Source organism: Fomitiporia mediterranea (genome assembly GCF_000271605.1).
Source record: "Fomitiporia mediterranea MF3/22 unplaced genomic scaffold FOMMEscaffold_7, whole genome shotgun sequence".
In the NCBI taxonomy this organism is placed as follows: domain Eukaryota; kingdom Fungi; phylum Basidiomycota; class Agaricomycetes; order Hymenochaetales; family Hymenochaetaceae; genus Fomitiporia; species Fomitiporia mediterranea.
In genome coordinates this window covers 2,721,870-2,734,287 of record NW_006760392.1, presented here as the reverse complement: position 1 = coordinate 2,734,287, position 12,418 = coordinate 2,721,870, and the positions used below count along the sequence as shown (strand labels likewise).

Sequence of the window (12,418 nt, the reverse complement as noted above, 5' to 3'; positions counted from 1 at the left end):
ATATGCTTACAGATGTATCTGACCCAGGGTAACGTCTATGATTAACGTTTATGTCCTATTGCAGGCAGCCAATAGTAAAGCTCTCTTAGGACCGGCTACACTACAATACCCACAAGAATATGCACTGTATACATTAAAACGGTAACGAAAAACCTGCAGTCTCGCTTATTTGCGCTTCATTACATCAGTCCATGTATTCCCGTGGCACAATCTCTGCCAATTAATCCGTACAGGCTGTGGGACATTGTGTGGAATGCACAGTAGACGCCTATCGCATATGTTCTCCCAGTACCTGTAGGGAACCCACAGCACTAGCCCGCCCTCCGGCGTGCGAATCCATCCATCGTCCATGATACATGGTGGAACTGGTAGAAGTAGTTGGAAAATATTCTCATCCACAGAATTGGAGTCGATAAACTCGCCGTCCTTGGAGAATCCGCGTCGATTGGCTCTGGGCTCACGGAAATTGGCAGTTGGAGTACACTCCAAAACGTCCCGGACGTTCCAGACGCAGATCGTTCCGTCGTCAGATCCAGAGGTAAAGTAATGACCATCCCGGGAATATGCTATACAGTTGACCGGGCATGGTGGGCCTGGCAGAGGGTCACCAACGGGGTCACCACTCTGGGCTTCCCATATACGAACAGTATTGTCGCTGGACCCGGAGACGATGTATCGCCCGTCTGGGGAATACGCTACACAATTAACGGACAGAGAATGCCCACATAGGGGTTCACCGACGGGTGCACCGCTCCTGGCATCCCAGATGCGGATTGTTCGGTCGGCAGACCCGGAGACAACACGTCGTCCATCCGGTGAATATACTACACAGTTGACCGAGCCTTCGTGGCCACGGATGGGCTCTCCAATAGGATCGCCGGAATGAACGTCCCATATGCGGATTGTTCGATCGGCCGACCCAGAGATGATGCTCCATCCATCCGCAGAATAGGCTACACTAGTGATCGAGCCTTCATGGCCGCGTAGAGGTCCACCAACGAAGCGCCCGCGATGAACATCCCAGATGCGGATCGTTTGGTCTGCAGACCCAGAAACAATATGTTGTCCGTCCGGAGAATATGCCACGCAATTAACGGAGCTCCGATGACCACGTAGAGGATCACCAACGGAGTCGCTACTCTGAGCATCCCAGATGCGAATTGTCTCATCATCAGACCCAGTGACAATTCGCTGTCCGTCTAGTGAGTATGCTGCACAATTGACCTTACTGCCATGACCACGCACGGCCCTACCAAAGAGATCGCCGTTCTTCGCATCCCAGGTGCTAATGGTTCCGTCACCAGATCCGGACAAGATGTGCCGACCGTCCGGAGAGTATGCTACACAGTGGACAGAGGGCTCATGACTATACATGGGCTCGTCAATAGGTTCACCGTTCTTAGCCTCCCAGATCCGAATTGTTTTATCGAAGGATGAGACAATATGTTGTCCGTCCAGAGAGTACGCCACGCAACTTACACTGTGCGTGCGTCCCAGCGTAATCGTAATAACTGGGTCACCACTCTGAGCATCCCAGAGGCGGATTGATTCGTCACCAGATCCGGAGAGAATGCGTCGTCCATCTGGAGAATAAGCTATACAGTTGACTGGTCCTTCATGACCACGCAAGGGACCTCCGACGGAGCCACCGGATTGAACGTCCCAGATACGTAGTGTTTGGTCTACAGACCCAGAGACGATGTGCTGTCCATCTGGAGAGTACACTACACAGGAGACAGCGTGTACATGGCCGTGCAATATTCTATTTATGGTGTCACCAGACGGAGCGCACCAGATGCGAATAGTTTGGTCGGAAGATCCAGAAGCAATATGATGTCCATCTGGAGAATATGCTATGCAATTGACGGAGTCCCGGTGACCATGCAAGGGTTCACCAATAGTGTCACCACTCTGAGCATCCCAGATACGGACTGTTTTGTCGTCAGACCCAGAGACAATATGTCGTCCGTCTGGCGAGTACGCTACACAATTGACCTTATTATCATGACCGCGCAAGGGTTCACCAATAACTTCTCCGCCTTGGGCGTCCCAAATGCGGACGGTGCCGTCGCTAGACCCAGACGTAATACACCGACCGTCTGGCGAGTACACCAAGCAATTGACCTTGCCGCCGTGACCACGCATGTATGCACCAACGGGGGCACAGGTCTCAGCATCCCAGACCAGTATATTTCCATCCTCAGACCCAGAGATGACATGCCTTCCATCTGGGGAATAAGCAACGGAGCACACAACAGAGAAACTCCGAACTATTTTCGATCCACTTGGCCAGTGTCTTTCAATTCCTCTTATCACGCAGTTCTGACTATCAAAGTCTGCGGACAACATCTTTCCGATGATAGTCTCCGACGGCAACCATAACAAGGCCGAAATGTATACGTGCGGTGTACTGACGGCCATAGGTTGGTAGAATGTCTTTACAAAACGATACAGATCCGAAGCAGTATTCTGGAGTTGGTCATCCGCGTTTAGATGCTGTTAAATTGTTAGTTTCGGTCAATATCATAATATCATGAGGATGAGGGAAGATCCACCGAACCTTGAGAGCAACAGGAGCCTTCCGCAGTATGAATATCGCTTCTCTAAGTGCACCCATAAGACTCAATGCTTCTAACCAATACAGCGACGTCCTCTGGCAGAAGAGATTACGCAACAATTGCCACAGAGGTTCTCCGCTAGTGCGTGCTTCGGCCATATGGTTCAACCAGTATGAACAGCTGTATTGAAGCTGTCGAGGGATGTATTCATTCACGCGCTTCGGGAGATCTACTACCTCGCTGTTGGGGAGGTATGACGTTTCCAAATTGCAAATGTTGAAGCGGAGTCCATTCAACATAATTTCCAAGCACCTCCTCGCCATGATGCCGTCCAGTTCCGCCGCCGCCATCCAGAAACGGCCAGACCTATTCTTACTCCCAACGAAATCCAGGAATGATGGATGGCAAGCACGGATCGCGACTGTTTGCGAGTCTTTGTATAACACCGAACCTAGATGCTCGAAGAAAGTATCTAACTCTTTTTGTCCCGCACCAAGGGCAGGCGGGAGAAAGGCGTGTATTGCTTCGGAAGGAAGTGGCCGATTTCTCGAAATGACGAGGATAAGGCCGAGGACAACTCTGATTACATGTTCTCGATCCGTAGAACCCTGCGAGGTATCTTCAAGAACCCGAAGGTACACTGCGTCGAGATTGCCTTCAGAAGTGGACGCGCACGGATCTGAGTCGATTATTTGCTGCAATAATTTGTCCTTTCCAAGAAACACGATACTGACATGCTTAAGGACGGTAGCAATCCATATAAAATGTCCTGAAGCTCTTAGTACTAGAGCGTCGACCTGAGTTGGCCGGACTTCGGGAAGCTCTGGATTTAGCCTGAATTGCGCTAAAATGAAGTGACGGATGTCCTCGCTTGTCGTCGCCTCAAACAAGTCGCACTGCTGAACGAGCTCCTCGTTTCGCTTCATAATTCCCATAATGCGTGGACTTGGTCGGCTAGTAACAATGAGCCTGATCCAGGAGGTAATTTTCACCATTTTGACAAGATACGATGCTACAGCATCACCATTTTCACACTCATCCAGAGCATCGACAACGACGACGAATGTCAGTCCTGAGCCCATATTTTGAGATATATCTGAAAGAGGCTTTGCCAATAGCGTGTCGAATTGAGACAAGAGAGGCTGGTCAAGGATGACAGGGTCATCCTTCAGGATTCGAATAAGAGCGTTCCTGTACGCTGGTACCCTCCTTGCCAGAAAGTACGCCAATGAACTGACCAGTCGACTGGAGCTTCTTCGTTCAGGAATGTCTCGCTTGCAGAAGAACGAGCCGGACAGAATCTGCTGCTCCTTCAGAACCTTCGCCACTGACGCTGCGACGGAGCTTTTCCCGCATCCCGCGACTCCGTGGATCCAGAAAATTTGTTGGGAATGAGCTGCTGAACGTATCCATTTCTCGATGTCTTGTAGTACGGCACTCCTCGTTCCTGGAAGACAGGCGTGTGATGGATCAAACGCGCTATTTTCGGGAGGCCATAGGCGCTTCAGCGCATTTTCTTCTGCTTCAGAAAGTTGATGCTCCTCTGTGGATTTAAATGAGTGAAAGTGCCTCTTTCAATACTGAGTACGCACGAATTGCCGATGCTACTCCAAGTATGTTACTCTGCATACCGATATTCAGTCTGCGTATGAGGCGCTCCAACTGGTCCTTGATCTGCTGAATCTCATCTTTCCTCGGTTTGTACCAATTCTGAAGGATAAATCCTATGCAGAAGTCAGTATATCGTTACTGAGGAGGGAAAACTACCATACTTAAGGGAGGTTTAGATGCATAGTTCTCCAAGTTTTTCGCCAAGCGTATGACAAAGTCAAAGAACTGTTGGACAGTATCTTGAACTTCACGCTCTGTGATGCGCTCGAGTGCGAGCTCCATTGTAGGTAGCAGCTCCACCACATCGTCCATGAGCGCCACGAGCTCCTCGTGAAAAGAGGGTATGTCCTGAAATCTCTGAAGATGGGTGTCACCACAAGCTCAGCATGCTATGAAAATTAGTTGCACCTTGAAAACAGCGGTGACAATTGAAGTAGCAGCCTTTGCGTAGGGGTTTACCTACTCAAAGTTCTCACTGTGAAGTCTAGACATATGATGGCATGTGTACTCACCTCGAATGCAATAGCACCCAATTTTAGCACGATATCACATACCTGGAACACACTTTCGAGTCTACCAAGCATAGTCACCTTCATCCCAAGTGCACCTATAGTCCCTGGGGCCAATAGGCGTGCAACATGAAGGCCCTGCAGTGCACAAAGTGAGATTTAAATGGGCTTGTGGGCTATAGACGACTTACTGATTTCGGCTCCCCCAAAACTAGTTTCATGTTCGAGTTCTTCCCTACAGGAACAATCAATATTAAGCAAAGTACTGCTTAGCATACAATTATACCAATATGTGTGGTTGTTGCCTCCTTAGCCTCCATTGAGTTGAAGTCCACGTCAAACTCGTCGATTGTTCTTCGAAATCCCAAGCCCTTTAAAGACTGGATCAAGAGAACTGCATTCGTATCGGATTTCAAGTATCTGAGCAATGTGATCAGCATGACAGAATGAAGCACAGTCATAGTCGTATACATATCACAGTCCCAGTTTATCGATTTCGTATCCTTGAATAGCTTTGATTCATGTCTGAATGCCGACCCATGCTTGATCTCGAGTTTGACTTCGGAATATGGGCGAGACCGCGTAAACTGGATGTTTATAGCTATATATAGAAATGCAGAGGCGTTGTGCGAAGGTTGTGATGTGAGTACCTCTTAAGTGAAGATATCTATTGGTTCATTAGCGTGACGTTCATTATGTATCTAAGTGTACTTTCTCACTAACCTGAATTTATTATCAGACAGCAGAGCGGTCTGATGTTCCTGATCCTGCAGAGATATCGTGGACATTGTTGAGGCTGTACTGGTATACTATGCACGGATTTGAATTTTGTAGAGATGCGTTGCTCGGGTTTTCCCGCTCGTGTAAACATTTCATTTTCCCTCGATGCCTTTATTTCCTTTTTAGAAACTCAGCGTATTACAACACTTAATCCTGTGCTTGGAGTTGTGCTTGTCAATCGCTGGCTCATACAGTAGAGTAGCGATTTATCCTGTGCCTATAAGAGAAATTTTAGTCAACCGGACATAAGCCCTAAGTTGAGCACAAACGCAGGTCCTTGATACTATCCTAATTCAATTTAGAAAATCATTCCGCTTTGGCCACGTCGTAGTTTCTCACGCGTCTTTCGTCATACCTCCATCCCGATTTCCTTGATTCCTTTCCCCCAGTAGCCAGCTTGCTCTGCGTTGTGCAGCGACCTGATACACAATGTGGATTTGGAACTGGTTCGTTGACGTCCTTTCGCAGCTTGGTGTGTTTCCTTCGTCTCTATGTATGGATAAATTGAGTGTTCTGACGCGTCACTTCTAGGGCTGCTGAACAAAAATGCCAAAATTCTCTTCCTTGGTTTGGACAATGCCGGTAAAACGGTACGTAAAGGTTTTGTCCGAATGTTATGACATTGAATATTCATTATAAGGAATAGACATTGCTTCACATGTTGAAGAATGACCGACTTGCGGTCCTCCAACCCACGCTTCATCCTAGTCCGTCTTACGTTCACTTTCATTCCGTCCACCAACTAATCATCTTATTGTAGCATCTGAGGAGCTTGCAATTGGTAGCGTCAAATTCACGACATACGACCTTGGAGGTCACGTACAAGGTACGTGTTGGTTCATCTACGTCGTGACAACGGACTGACGTGTCCTTCTTTCGTGTCCACTACACAATACTCGTCGCAAACGACTTCATATAATCAGCACGGCGACTCTGGCGTGATTATTTCCCAGAAGTAGACGGTATCGTTTTCCTGGTTGACAGCGCAGACCACGAACGTTTCTCAGAGTCAAAGGCGGAGCTCGACGCGCTTCTATCAATCGAGGAGCTCTCAAAGGTTCCATTCCTTGTGCTCGGTAACAAGATCGACGCTCCTGGTGCTGTGAGTGAGGATGAGCTACGACACAACCTTGGCTTGTATCAGACGACCGGAAAGGTACGTTTGTTTGTAAATTCTGGTTAAACTTGTCGTATGACCTGAACTGTGGTTATCACAGGGCAAAGTACCGCTGAGCGACATCCGCCCCATTGAACTCTTCATGTGTTCCGTTGTTCAGAGGCAGGGCTATGGCGAGGGTATGTTGCCACCTCATTTCTCTTAGTAAACGCAGCTGACGCGTTGAAATTAACGCAAGGCATTCGCTGGTTGTCGCAATACGTAAGTTCCCCTTTCTCACTCATGATGCAATTTAGATTTAACGCTATCATCTCTTCTCAGATGTAGGCTTAATTACGCGCTCTAGAATGAGTAGAGGACGGTCGAGTTAGTCGACCCAGGGATAATCGTTTTACCTCTTAATTTTTCTTCAATTTCGTCCATCTGCGGCTCCAGTTTTTCTTGTAGCACCGCTCTGTTGCATCGCCTTTCATACATGCTTTATTCATTCATTTCCACTATCGGTTGATCCTATAAGATATAAGATGCTTTGCTAGTTCTATATTCGTGAGAGACACAGCTTTCAAAGATCGAGAAGATTGGGGAGAAAGGCGATGACAATGACATGTATGGAAGATCTGACACCCAATACCCCATCGTACCTGCGCCCTCTCGAGCACAGGGAGGGCAGTGAGCTCTTAGACTTCCTAATATCCCTCTTCGCATAACCGAATCGCCGACTCCAGATGTGAGGGTGTAGCAACGGGCTGGCACTGTCTTGAGGCTGCGTTAAGAAAGTAAGAAGAAAGCAGCGTGGCAGTCTTAAATCTTGATTTTTTCGTGTTATTTGTTATTATTTGGCTTTTGCCGAATTTGGATCGCCTCAGTTTGGTACACTCAGTTGCCACAGTTGCCAGAGATGATTAGAGCATTAGAATTTACAGTACAAAATACGAATTGAATCAGGTGTGGTATCATGGAAGATCTTCAAGCCAATTTCTAAGTGCATCCAATCCAACAGATGCATCACCACCTTTCTCACCCGCCTTCTCTTGGTTTACATGTTCACCAACCTTCACATACGATGCGGCAAACCCAACTTCACCTCCTTCCCATTCAGCAAAACGGAATACTCCACTTCCACCACACTCCAGTCCACCCATCTCAGTACCTTCGCCTTCTGCACCGAGATCTTCGACGCCGACGCCGCCTGCTGCGACCGAACGGCGTTTCTCGAGTTCGCGTTCGAGGACGGTACGGACTCGGGAGATAGCGAGTGAAGAGCGGTCTTGTGTTGAACTTGAGGTGAGTAAGTCGGTTTTGTGTGCGAGGATGAGGAGAGAGGGAAGCGAGTGACTTGGTGGGAGAGAGATGATTGCGTGGAGGACGTGGTGCAGATGTCTGTAAAACGTATAAGTTCATAGATACCCAACAAGCAACTAAGGTAACGTACTCAGCCACTTCACGCCCATTTCTTGTGATGGCGCTTGCATCGACGACGAACACGACTGCCTTAGCGTCAGGAACATACGTCTTGAAAGATTCTCGCAGACGAGGATGTCCAGGGATATCAACTATTTGCAATTGCTTCTTTGATAAGAACGATTCTGGTATGAGCGAGCTATTGACTTGGAACGACGTATGTGACGGAAGTGTGCGTTCGTAAACTATCTGTGTCAAGTTGAGCGATATATACGAGGGGAACAGGAAATCCTTTATGATCTTACCGTTGATAAAACAGCACTCTTGCCGGCGTCTTCATTTCCCGCTAGCAGTATGAGGTTCCCCCTTTTCGATGACCTCGATCGAGTTATGGATACAGCAACTAAGATAGATATTAATTGTTTGTCCACTGCTGTTCCGTTTGGTTTGGAAATCACGACTCACAGGCAATTACAAGCAGAGCAATAACCAGGGACCCAGCAAGCAAAATTGCTGGTGAAAACTCTGGCAGTGCCACTAAAGATAATGCCGGAGTCCGTTGATCTGGCATTTTCTACTAACAGGTTGACTGAATGTGAAAGTGGTGAACGAGAAGGCGACGTCGTGCAGTTCGCGAGTCGCGATACGACTTGCTTGGATTTCGGATGTCGATCACAACGCCGATCTCCAAAATTTCTTGAACCATACGAGCCTTGGCTCAGTTGGCTGGTAACACCGACGTCAATGGTCACAAATACGCTGCTCGAAAGCGACGTTCGACCTCGAAAACGAACACGTACAGATGAAATAACAGCTAAAGATGCAAAAACTCAGAAGTATCGTCTCTTTGCTCCCTTCCGGGCACTTGGTCTAGTCACGAACCATATTCCGTTCGTGCTACAAGCACGTTCGTTTAAAGGCGCAACTGAAGGCCCGAGGATAAATATTGTGACGTGCTTGGGTCGGTCATGGGCTATGTGGGAGGGTGGAAAGATGACGCTGCTCTTTATCGGTAAGCAGACGTTGGCTGTTCAGCGTAAGACTCTGCAGTACTGAAATTAAATATGTTTAGGACCGGATTGTGAGCTGCCGATTGCATGTCTTGCTATGAATGGTGATGCTGTCTGGGCTTCAACGGGACCACATATCATTAAATATTTAAGAGGAAAGGAGGTATTTGCAAAACCCTTAATTTTCTTCATTATGTTTTTTACTAACTCTTTCCAAAGGTCGGGCGATTGACAAACCCGCTAGAATCGAACCTCTCTTCCATCTATCCCTTCGGTGACCAAATGCTATCCCTCTCGGAGGATGGCTCAACCTTGCTTATTTGGGACTGTACAAATATGGGTAGGTCATTTGTGACCTGATTCCCGATACATGTTGTTGACGAACGTTTCGAAGAACTGGCAAGTTCAATCCAATTCGAGAATGGATTCACTGCAACAATTATCCTTCATCCTGCGACCTATCTAAACAAGGTCCTCGTCGCGAGTAAAGAGGGTGATATGCAATTATGGAATATAAAGACACAGTAAGCAAAACGATTCGTGCCTTATTTCATGTCTAAATGTTCGTGGTCCTCTAGGACATGCATTCATAAATTTGAAGGAAACCGTTTACGCGACAGTACCGATCCCAGCGCTGTAACTGCTCTCGTTCAGTCGCCTGCCATCGATGTTGTTGCTATTGGATTTTCGTCAGGAGAGGTCTCATTATACGATATCAGAGCAGATGAACGACTCATGCGAATCTACATGGATGATAGTCCTATTCGAAGCCTGTCATTCAGGAGCGGTAAATATTATTTTCTCGTTGAAAGTTACACTTATACTGACACTTCTGTCAAGATGGTCAGGCGGTGCTCGCAAGTGCGTCGTCGAAGGGACACATTGCTCTGTGGGATCTCAATAACGGAGGGCGATTACTCCATGTTATCCGTGGAGCGCATGATCGCGCCGTGACGGCGATCGAATGGGTCCCAGGTCAGCCGGTCTTGGTGAGTTCCGGCGAGGACAACAGTGTAAAGGTGAGGGATTCAATTTCGTCGATACGAGACAAGTCTGATAATACCCCCAGCAATGGTTCTTTGAATCGCCTTCCGCTCCCCCGCGACTCTTGAAATTTCGTTCGGGACACCACGAACCACCGCATTTAATACGGTTCTATGGAGATGACGGAAAACAGCTTTTAACTGCATCTAGGGACCGAAGTCTGCGATGCACGTCCGTCGTACGAGATTCTCGGAGCTTTGAACTATCTCAAGGTATATACTCTATAGTCTTCCGTCCGTCTTTGAAAACCGCTCAAAATTCATAAACAAAGGCTCGTTATCCAAAAAGGCGACTGCACTCTCGATACCTGTCGCAAACATGAAGTTTCCTCCTATCACTCAACTAGCTTACTCAACCACACGGTCAAAGGACTGGGACGACGTGCTAACTGCACATAAGCAAGAATCCGTAGCTCGTACTTGGACTGTTCGGGATAAGAAACTCGGAAAGTGGGTCTTCAATCTTAACGATGCGATTGCGACGAAGGGAAAGAAGAAGGTTTCTGCAGGTGCTGTTTGCGTGAGTGTGTTTCTATTGTAGATTCGTATCGTATATAACTGAATTTTGGTTGGCTGTTTCTTCAGGCGGTTTGCGTTTCTGCGTGTGGTAACTTTGGAATTGCTGGCACGTCGACCGGTGCAATTCTCATGTACAATATGCAATCTGGTATTCGGCGAAAAGGTTATAAGCTAGGTCTTCGTCCTCCAGAAGTCGCTTCTCGCTTGAAAGATTCAGCGACCCAGCGATTAGTCAATGGCCTGGCTTCTGACGCGCTTAACAAACTAGTAATTGCGAGTACGTCCGACGGGACGGTCAATGTAAGAATCTTAAATAATGTCGGCGGTCACTTGCAATGTGCTAACGAGTTGATGTTTCAGTTCTTTGATTTTCATACCGAAGCGCTGCTGCATACACTTGTGTTATCGAGTACTTGCTCGTCAATTCTGTTACAACGAGATAGTGGACTACTGGCGGTCATTTGTGATGATCTGGTCGTTCGTCTTGTCGATATCGAGACCCGACGGATCGTTCGTGAATTCACTGGCTTTACAGGGAACATACTAGACGTAGTAAGTTTCAACACGTTCTTTCCCACATTTTATTTTGCTTACTCATTGAAATAGACATTCTCTCCTGATTCGAGATGGATGATTACGACTTCTCTCGATTCTGTCATCCGTACTTTTGATATACCATCTGGTCGTCTTATAGACGCTTTCCGAACTGCTAGTCTCGCAACGAGCGTGTCGTTCTCACCTACAGGCGACTTCCTTGCTACTGCCCATGTAGACAGTGTCGGCGTATATCTCTGGTATGCCTGCTCTAAAACATGGTATCTCAAGGATGTTACTAATGTTAGCATTTGCAGGGCGAATAGAGCGCAATTCACGGATGTGTCGCTACATGGCGTGGTTGAAGTAGATGGCGCTGAGATTGCTTTGCCTTCATTACAAGGCACGGCAGAAGATGAAGGTGAGTCACAATTGCAGGATGTCGCTTGGTTAGCATGCTAATGCTCTGTGAATTAGCTCTGGATGCACTGCAATCGTTGACCGTGGAAGAGCCGAAAGATGTTTATTCAACACCATCGCAACTCGGCGGCGACCTTATCACACTTACCTTGCTACCTCGTTCTCGATGGCAGACATTGCTCAACTTGGAAGTTATCCAGGTATGTGACACTTTTACGCTATCCATAGTATTCTTTTCTTAATATTTCGTCGCAGCAACGGAATAAACCAAAAGAACCACCCAAGCCTCCTGAAAAGGCGCCATTCTTCCTGCCTACATTGCCTGGTGTAGAACATCGCTTCGCAGTGACACAGAAGGATAACGCGCAAGAGCAACAAAAGAATAGCAAAAAGCTAGAGGCTGGTGCATCTCGGGCCGATAGCAAATTCTATCGAAAGCTGGTTTCCGAGGATCCAGAAGGAGATTGTAGGTCATTCCAGCTTATATGCGTTTCCAAGTTTTTCTGATTTCCTTGTTCAATTAAATTACCGCATAGACGAGGACTTCTTCGTATATCTAAAAACACTGACACCAGCCGGACTAGACCTCGAACTACGTGCCTTAGGATCCTCGCTTGAAGGGTTGAGTACACTGGTCGGCGCACTACGACAACGCCTACGATCCCATCGCGACTTTGAAGCTGTACAGGCAGTCATAGGCGCGCTTCTCCGCTTGCATGGAGAAGTCTTTGTCGCGAATCCTGAATTGTGTAATGCGCTGGAGCAGTTGCGAGAGGCACAGACGCATGAAAGCAGGCGTGTACTGGAGATGATCACGGCGAGCCTGGGCACGTTGAGTTTTGTACGGGATGTATTATAGCCGTGGCTTAAATAGCTTGTCTATAACATATATCTTGCTGTCTGAGTCCGAGTCTCG

The 12,418-nt window shown here is 47.6% G+C and overlaps 4 protein-coding genes across 4 annotated transcripts; 2 read left to right on the top strand and 2 right to left on the bottom strand.

The window, feature by feature from the left end:
- Window positions 1–155: 155 nt before the first annotated feature.
- On the bottom strand, window positions 156–4,237 carry FOMMEDRAFT_124817 (WD40 repeat-like protein). The gene is made up of 4 exons (XM_007267744.1): window positions 4,151–4,237; window positions 2,561–4,101; window positions 1,626–2,496; window positions 156–1,583 (listed from the first exon to the last, which is right to left on the bottom strand). Exons 1-4 carry the CDS (start codon window positions 4,185–4,187, stop codon window positions 166–168), a joined length of 3,867 nt encoding a protein of 1,288 aa, XP_007267806.1. The 5' UTR covers window positions 4,188–4,237; the 3' UTR covers window positions 156–165.
- Window positions 4,238–5,816: 1,579 nt separating this feature from the next.
- On the top strand, window positions 5,817–7,078 carry FOMMEDRAFT_141443 (ARF/SAR). The gene is made up of 8 exons (XM_007267743.1): window positions 5,817–5,930; window positions 5,990–6,048; window positions 6,105–6,165; window positions 6,219–6,284; window positions 6,382–6,614; window positions 6,676–6,754; window positions 6,814–6,836; window positions 6,897–7,078. Exons 1-8 carry the CDS (start codon window positions 5,888–5,890, stop codon window positions 6,900–6,902), a joined length of 570 nt encoding a protein of 189 aa, XP_007267805.1. The 5' UTR covers window positions 5,817–5,887; the 3' UTR covers window positions 6,903–7,078.
- Window positions 7,079–7,471: 393 nt separating this feature from the next.
- FOMMEDRAFT_124808 (uncharacterized protein) lies at window positions 7,472–8,586 on the bottom strand. The gene is made up of 4 exons (XM_007267742.1): window positions 8,442–8,586; window positions 8,282–8,379; window positions 8,008–8,225; window positions 7,472–7,955 (listed from the first exon to the last, which is right to left on the bottom strand). Exons 1-4 carry the CDS (start codon window positions 8,545–8,547, stop codon window positions 7,529–7,531), a joined length of 849 nt encoding a protein of 282 aa, XP_007267804.1. The 5' UTR covers window positions 8,548–8,586; the 3' UTR covers window positions 7,472–7,528.
- A 134-nt stretch (window positions 8,587–8,720) lies between these two features.
- On the top strand, window positions 8,721–12,402 carry FOMMEDRAFT_109720 (WD40 repeat-like protein; the record flags this gene model as incomplete). Its single annotated transcript, XM_007267741.1, has 15 exons — window positions 8,721–8,988; window positions 9,049–9,149; window positions 9,206–9,326; window positions 9,381–9,510; window positions 9,565–9,773; window positions 9,827–10,005; window positions 10,056–10,242; window positions 10,302–10,549; window positions 10,615–10,848; window positions 10,909–11,100; window positions 11,155–11,342; window positions 11,400–11,503; window positions 11,560–11,702; window positions 11,758–11,968; window positions 12,039–12,402. 15 exons carry the CDS (start codon window positions 8,721–8,723, stop codon window positions 12,359–12,361), a joined length of 2,838 nt encoding a protein of 945 aa, XP_007267803.1. The 3' UTR covers window positions 12,362–12,402.
- Between the last annotated feature and the right edge of the window lie 16 nt (window positions 12,403–12,418).

What these genes read in the sequence shown, in the direction of transcription:
- FOMMEDRAFT_124817 (XM_007267744.1), bottom strand. Translation starts at nt 4,187, where the DNA reads ATGCAGAGTAACATACTTGGAGTAGCATCGGCAATTC. An exon ending in TGGAGTAGCATCGGCAATTC is followed by an intron (nt 4,102 to 4,150) that starts GTGCGTACTCAG and finishes TTAAATCCACAG; the next exon opens with AGGAGCATCAACTTTCTGAA. An exon ending in CTCCGTCGGAGGTCCCTTGC is followed by an intron (nt 1,584 to 1,625) that starts GTGGTCATGAAG and finishes CTTATTCTCCAG; the next exon opens with ATGGACGACGCATTCTCTCC.
- FOMMEDRAFT_141443 (XM_007267743.1), top strand. Translation starts at nt 5,888, where the DNA reads ATGTGGATTTGGAACTGGTTCGTTGACGTCCTTTCGCAGCTTG. An exon ending in TGACGTCCTTTCGCAGCTTG is followed by an intron (nt 5,931 to 5,989) that starts GTGTGTTTCCTT and finishes CGTCACTTCTAG; the next exon opens with GGCTGCTGAACAAAAATGCC. An exon ending in GAGGCAGGGCTATGGCGAGG is followed by an intron (nt 6,755 to 6,813) that starts GTATGTTGCCAC and finishes AATTAACGCAAG; the next exon opens with GCATTCGCTGGTTGTCGCAA.
- FOMMEDRAFT_124808 (XM_007267742.1), bottom strand. Translation starts at nt 8,547, where the DNA reads ATGCCAGATCAACGGACTCCGGCATTATCTTTAGTGGCACTGCCAGAG. An exon ending in TGCTCTGCTTGTAATTGCCT is followed by an intron (nt 8,380 to 8,441) that starts GTGAGTCGTGAT and finishes TATCTATCTTAG; the next exon opens with TTGCTGTATCCATAACTCGA. An exon ending in AGAGTGCTGTTTTATCAACG is followed by an intron (nt 8,226 to 8,281) that starts GTAAGATCATAA and finishes AACTTGACACAG; the next exon opens with ATAGTTTACGAACGCACACT.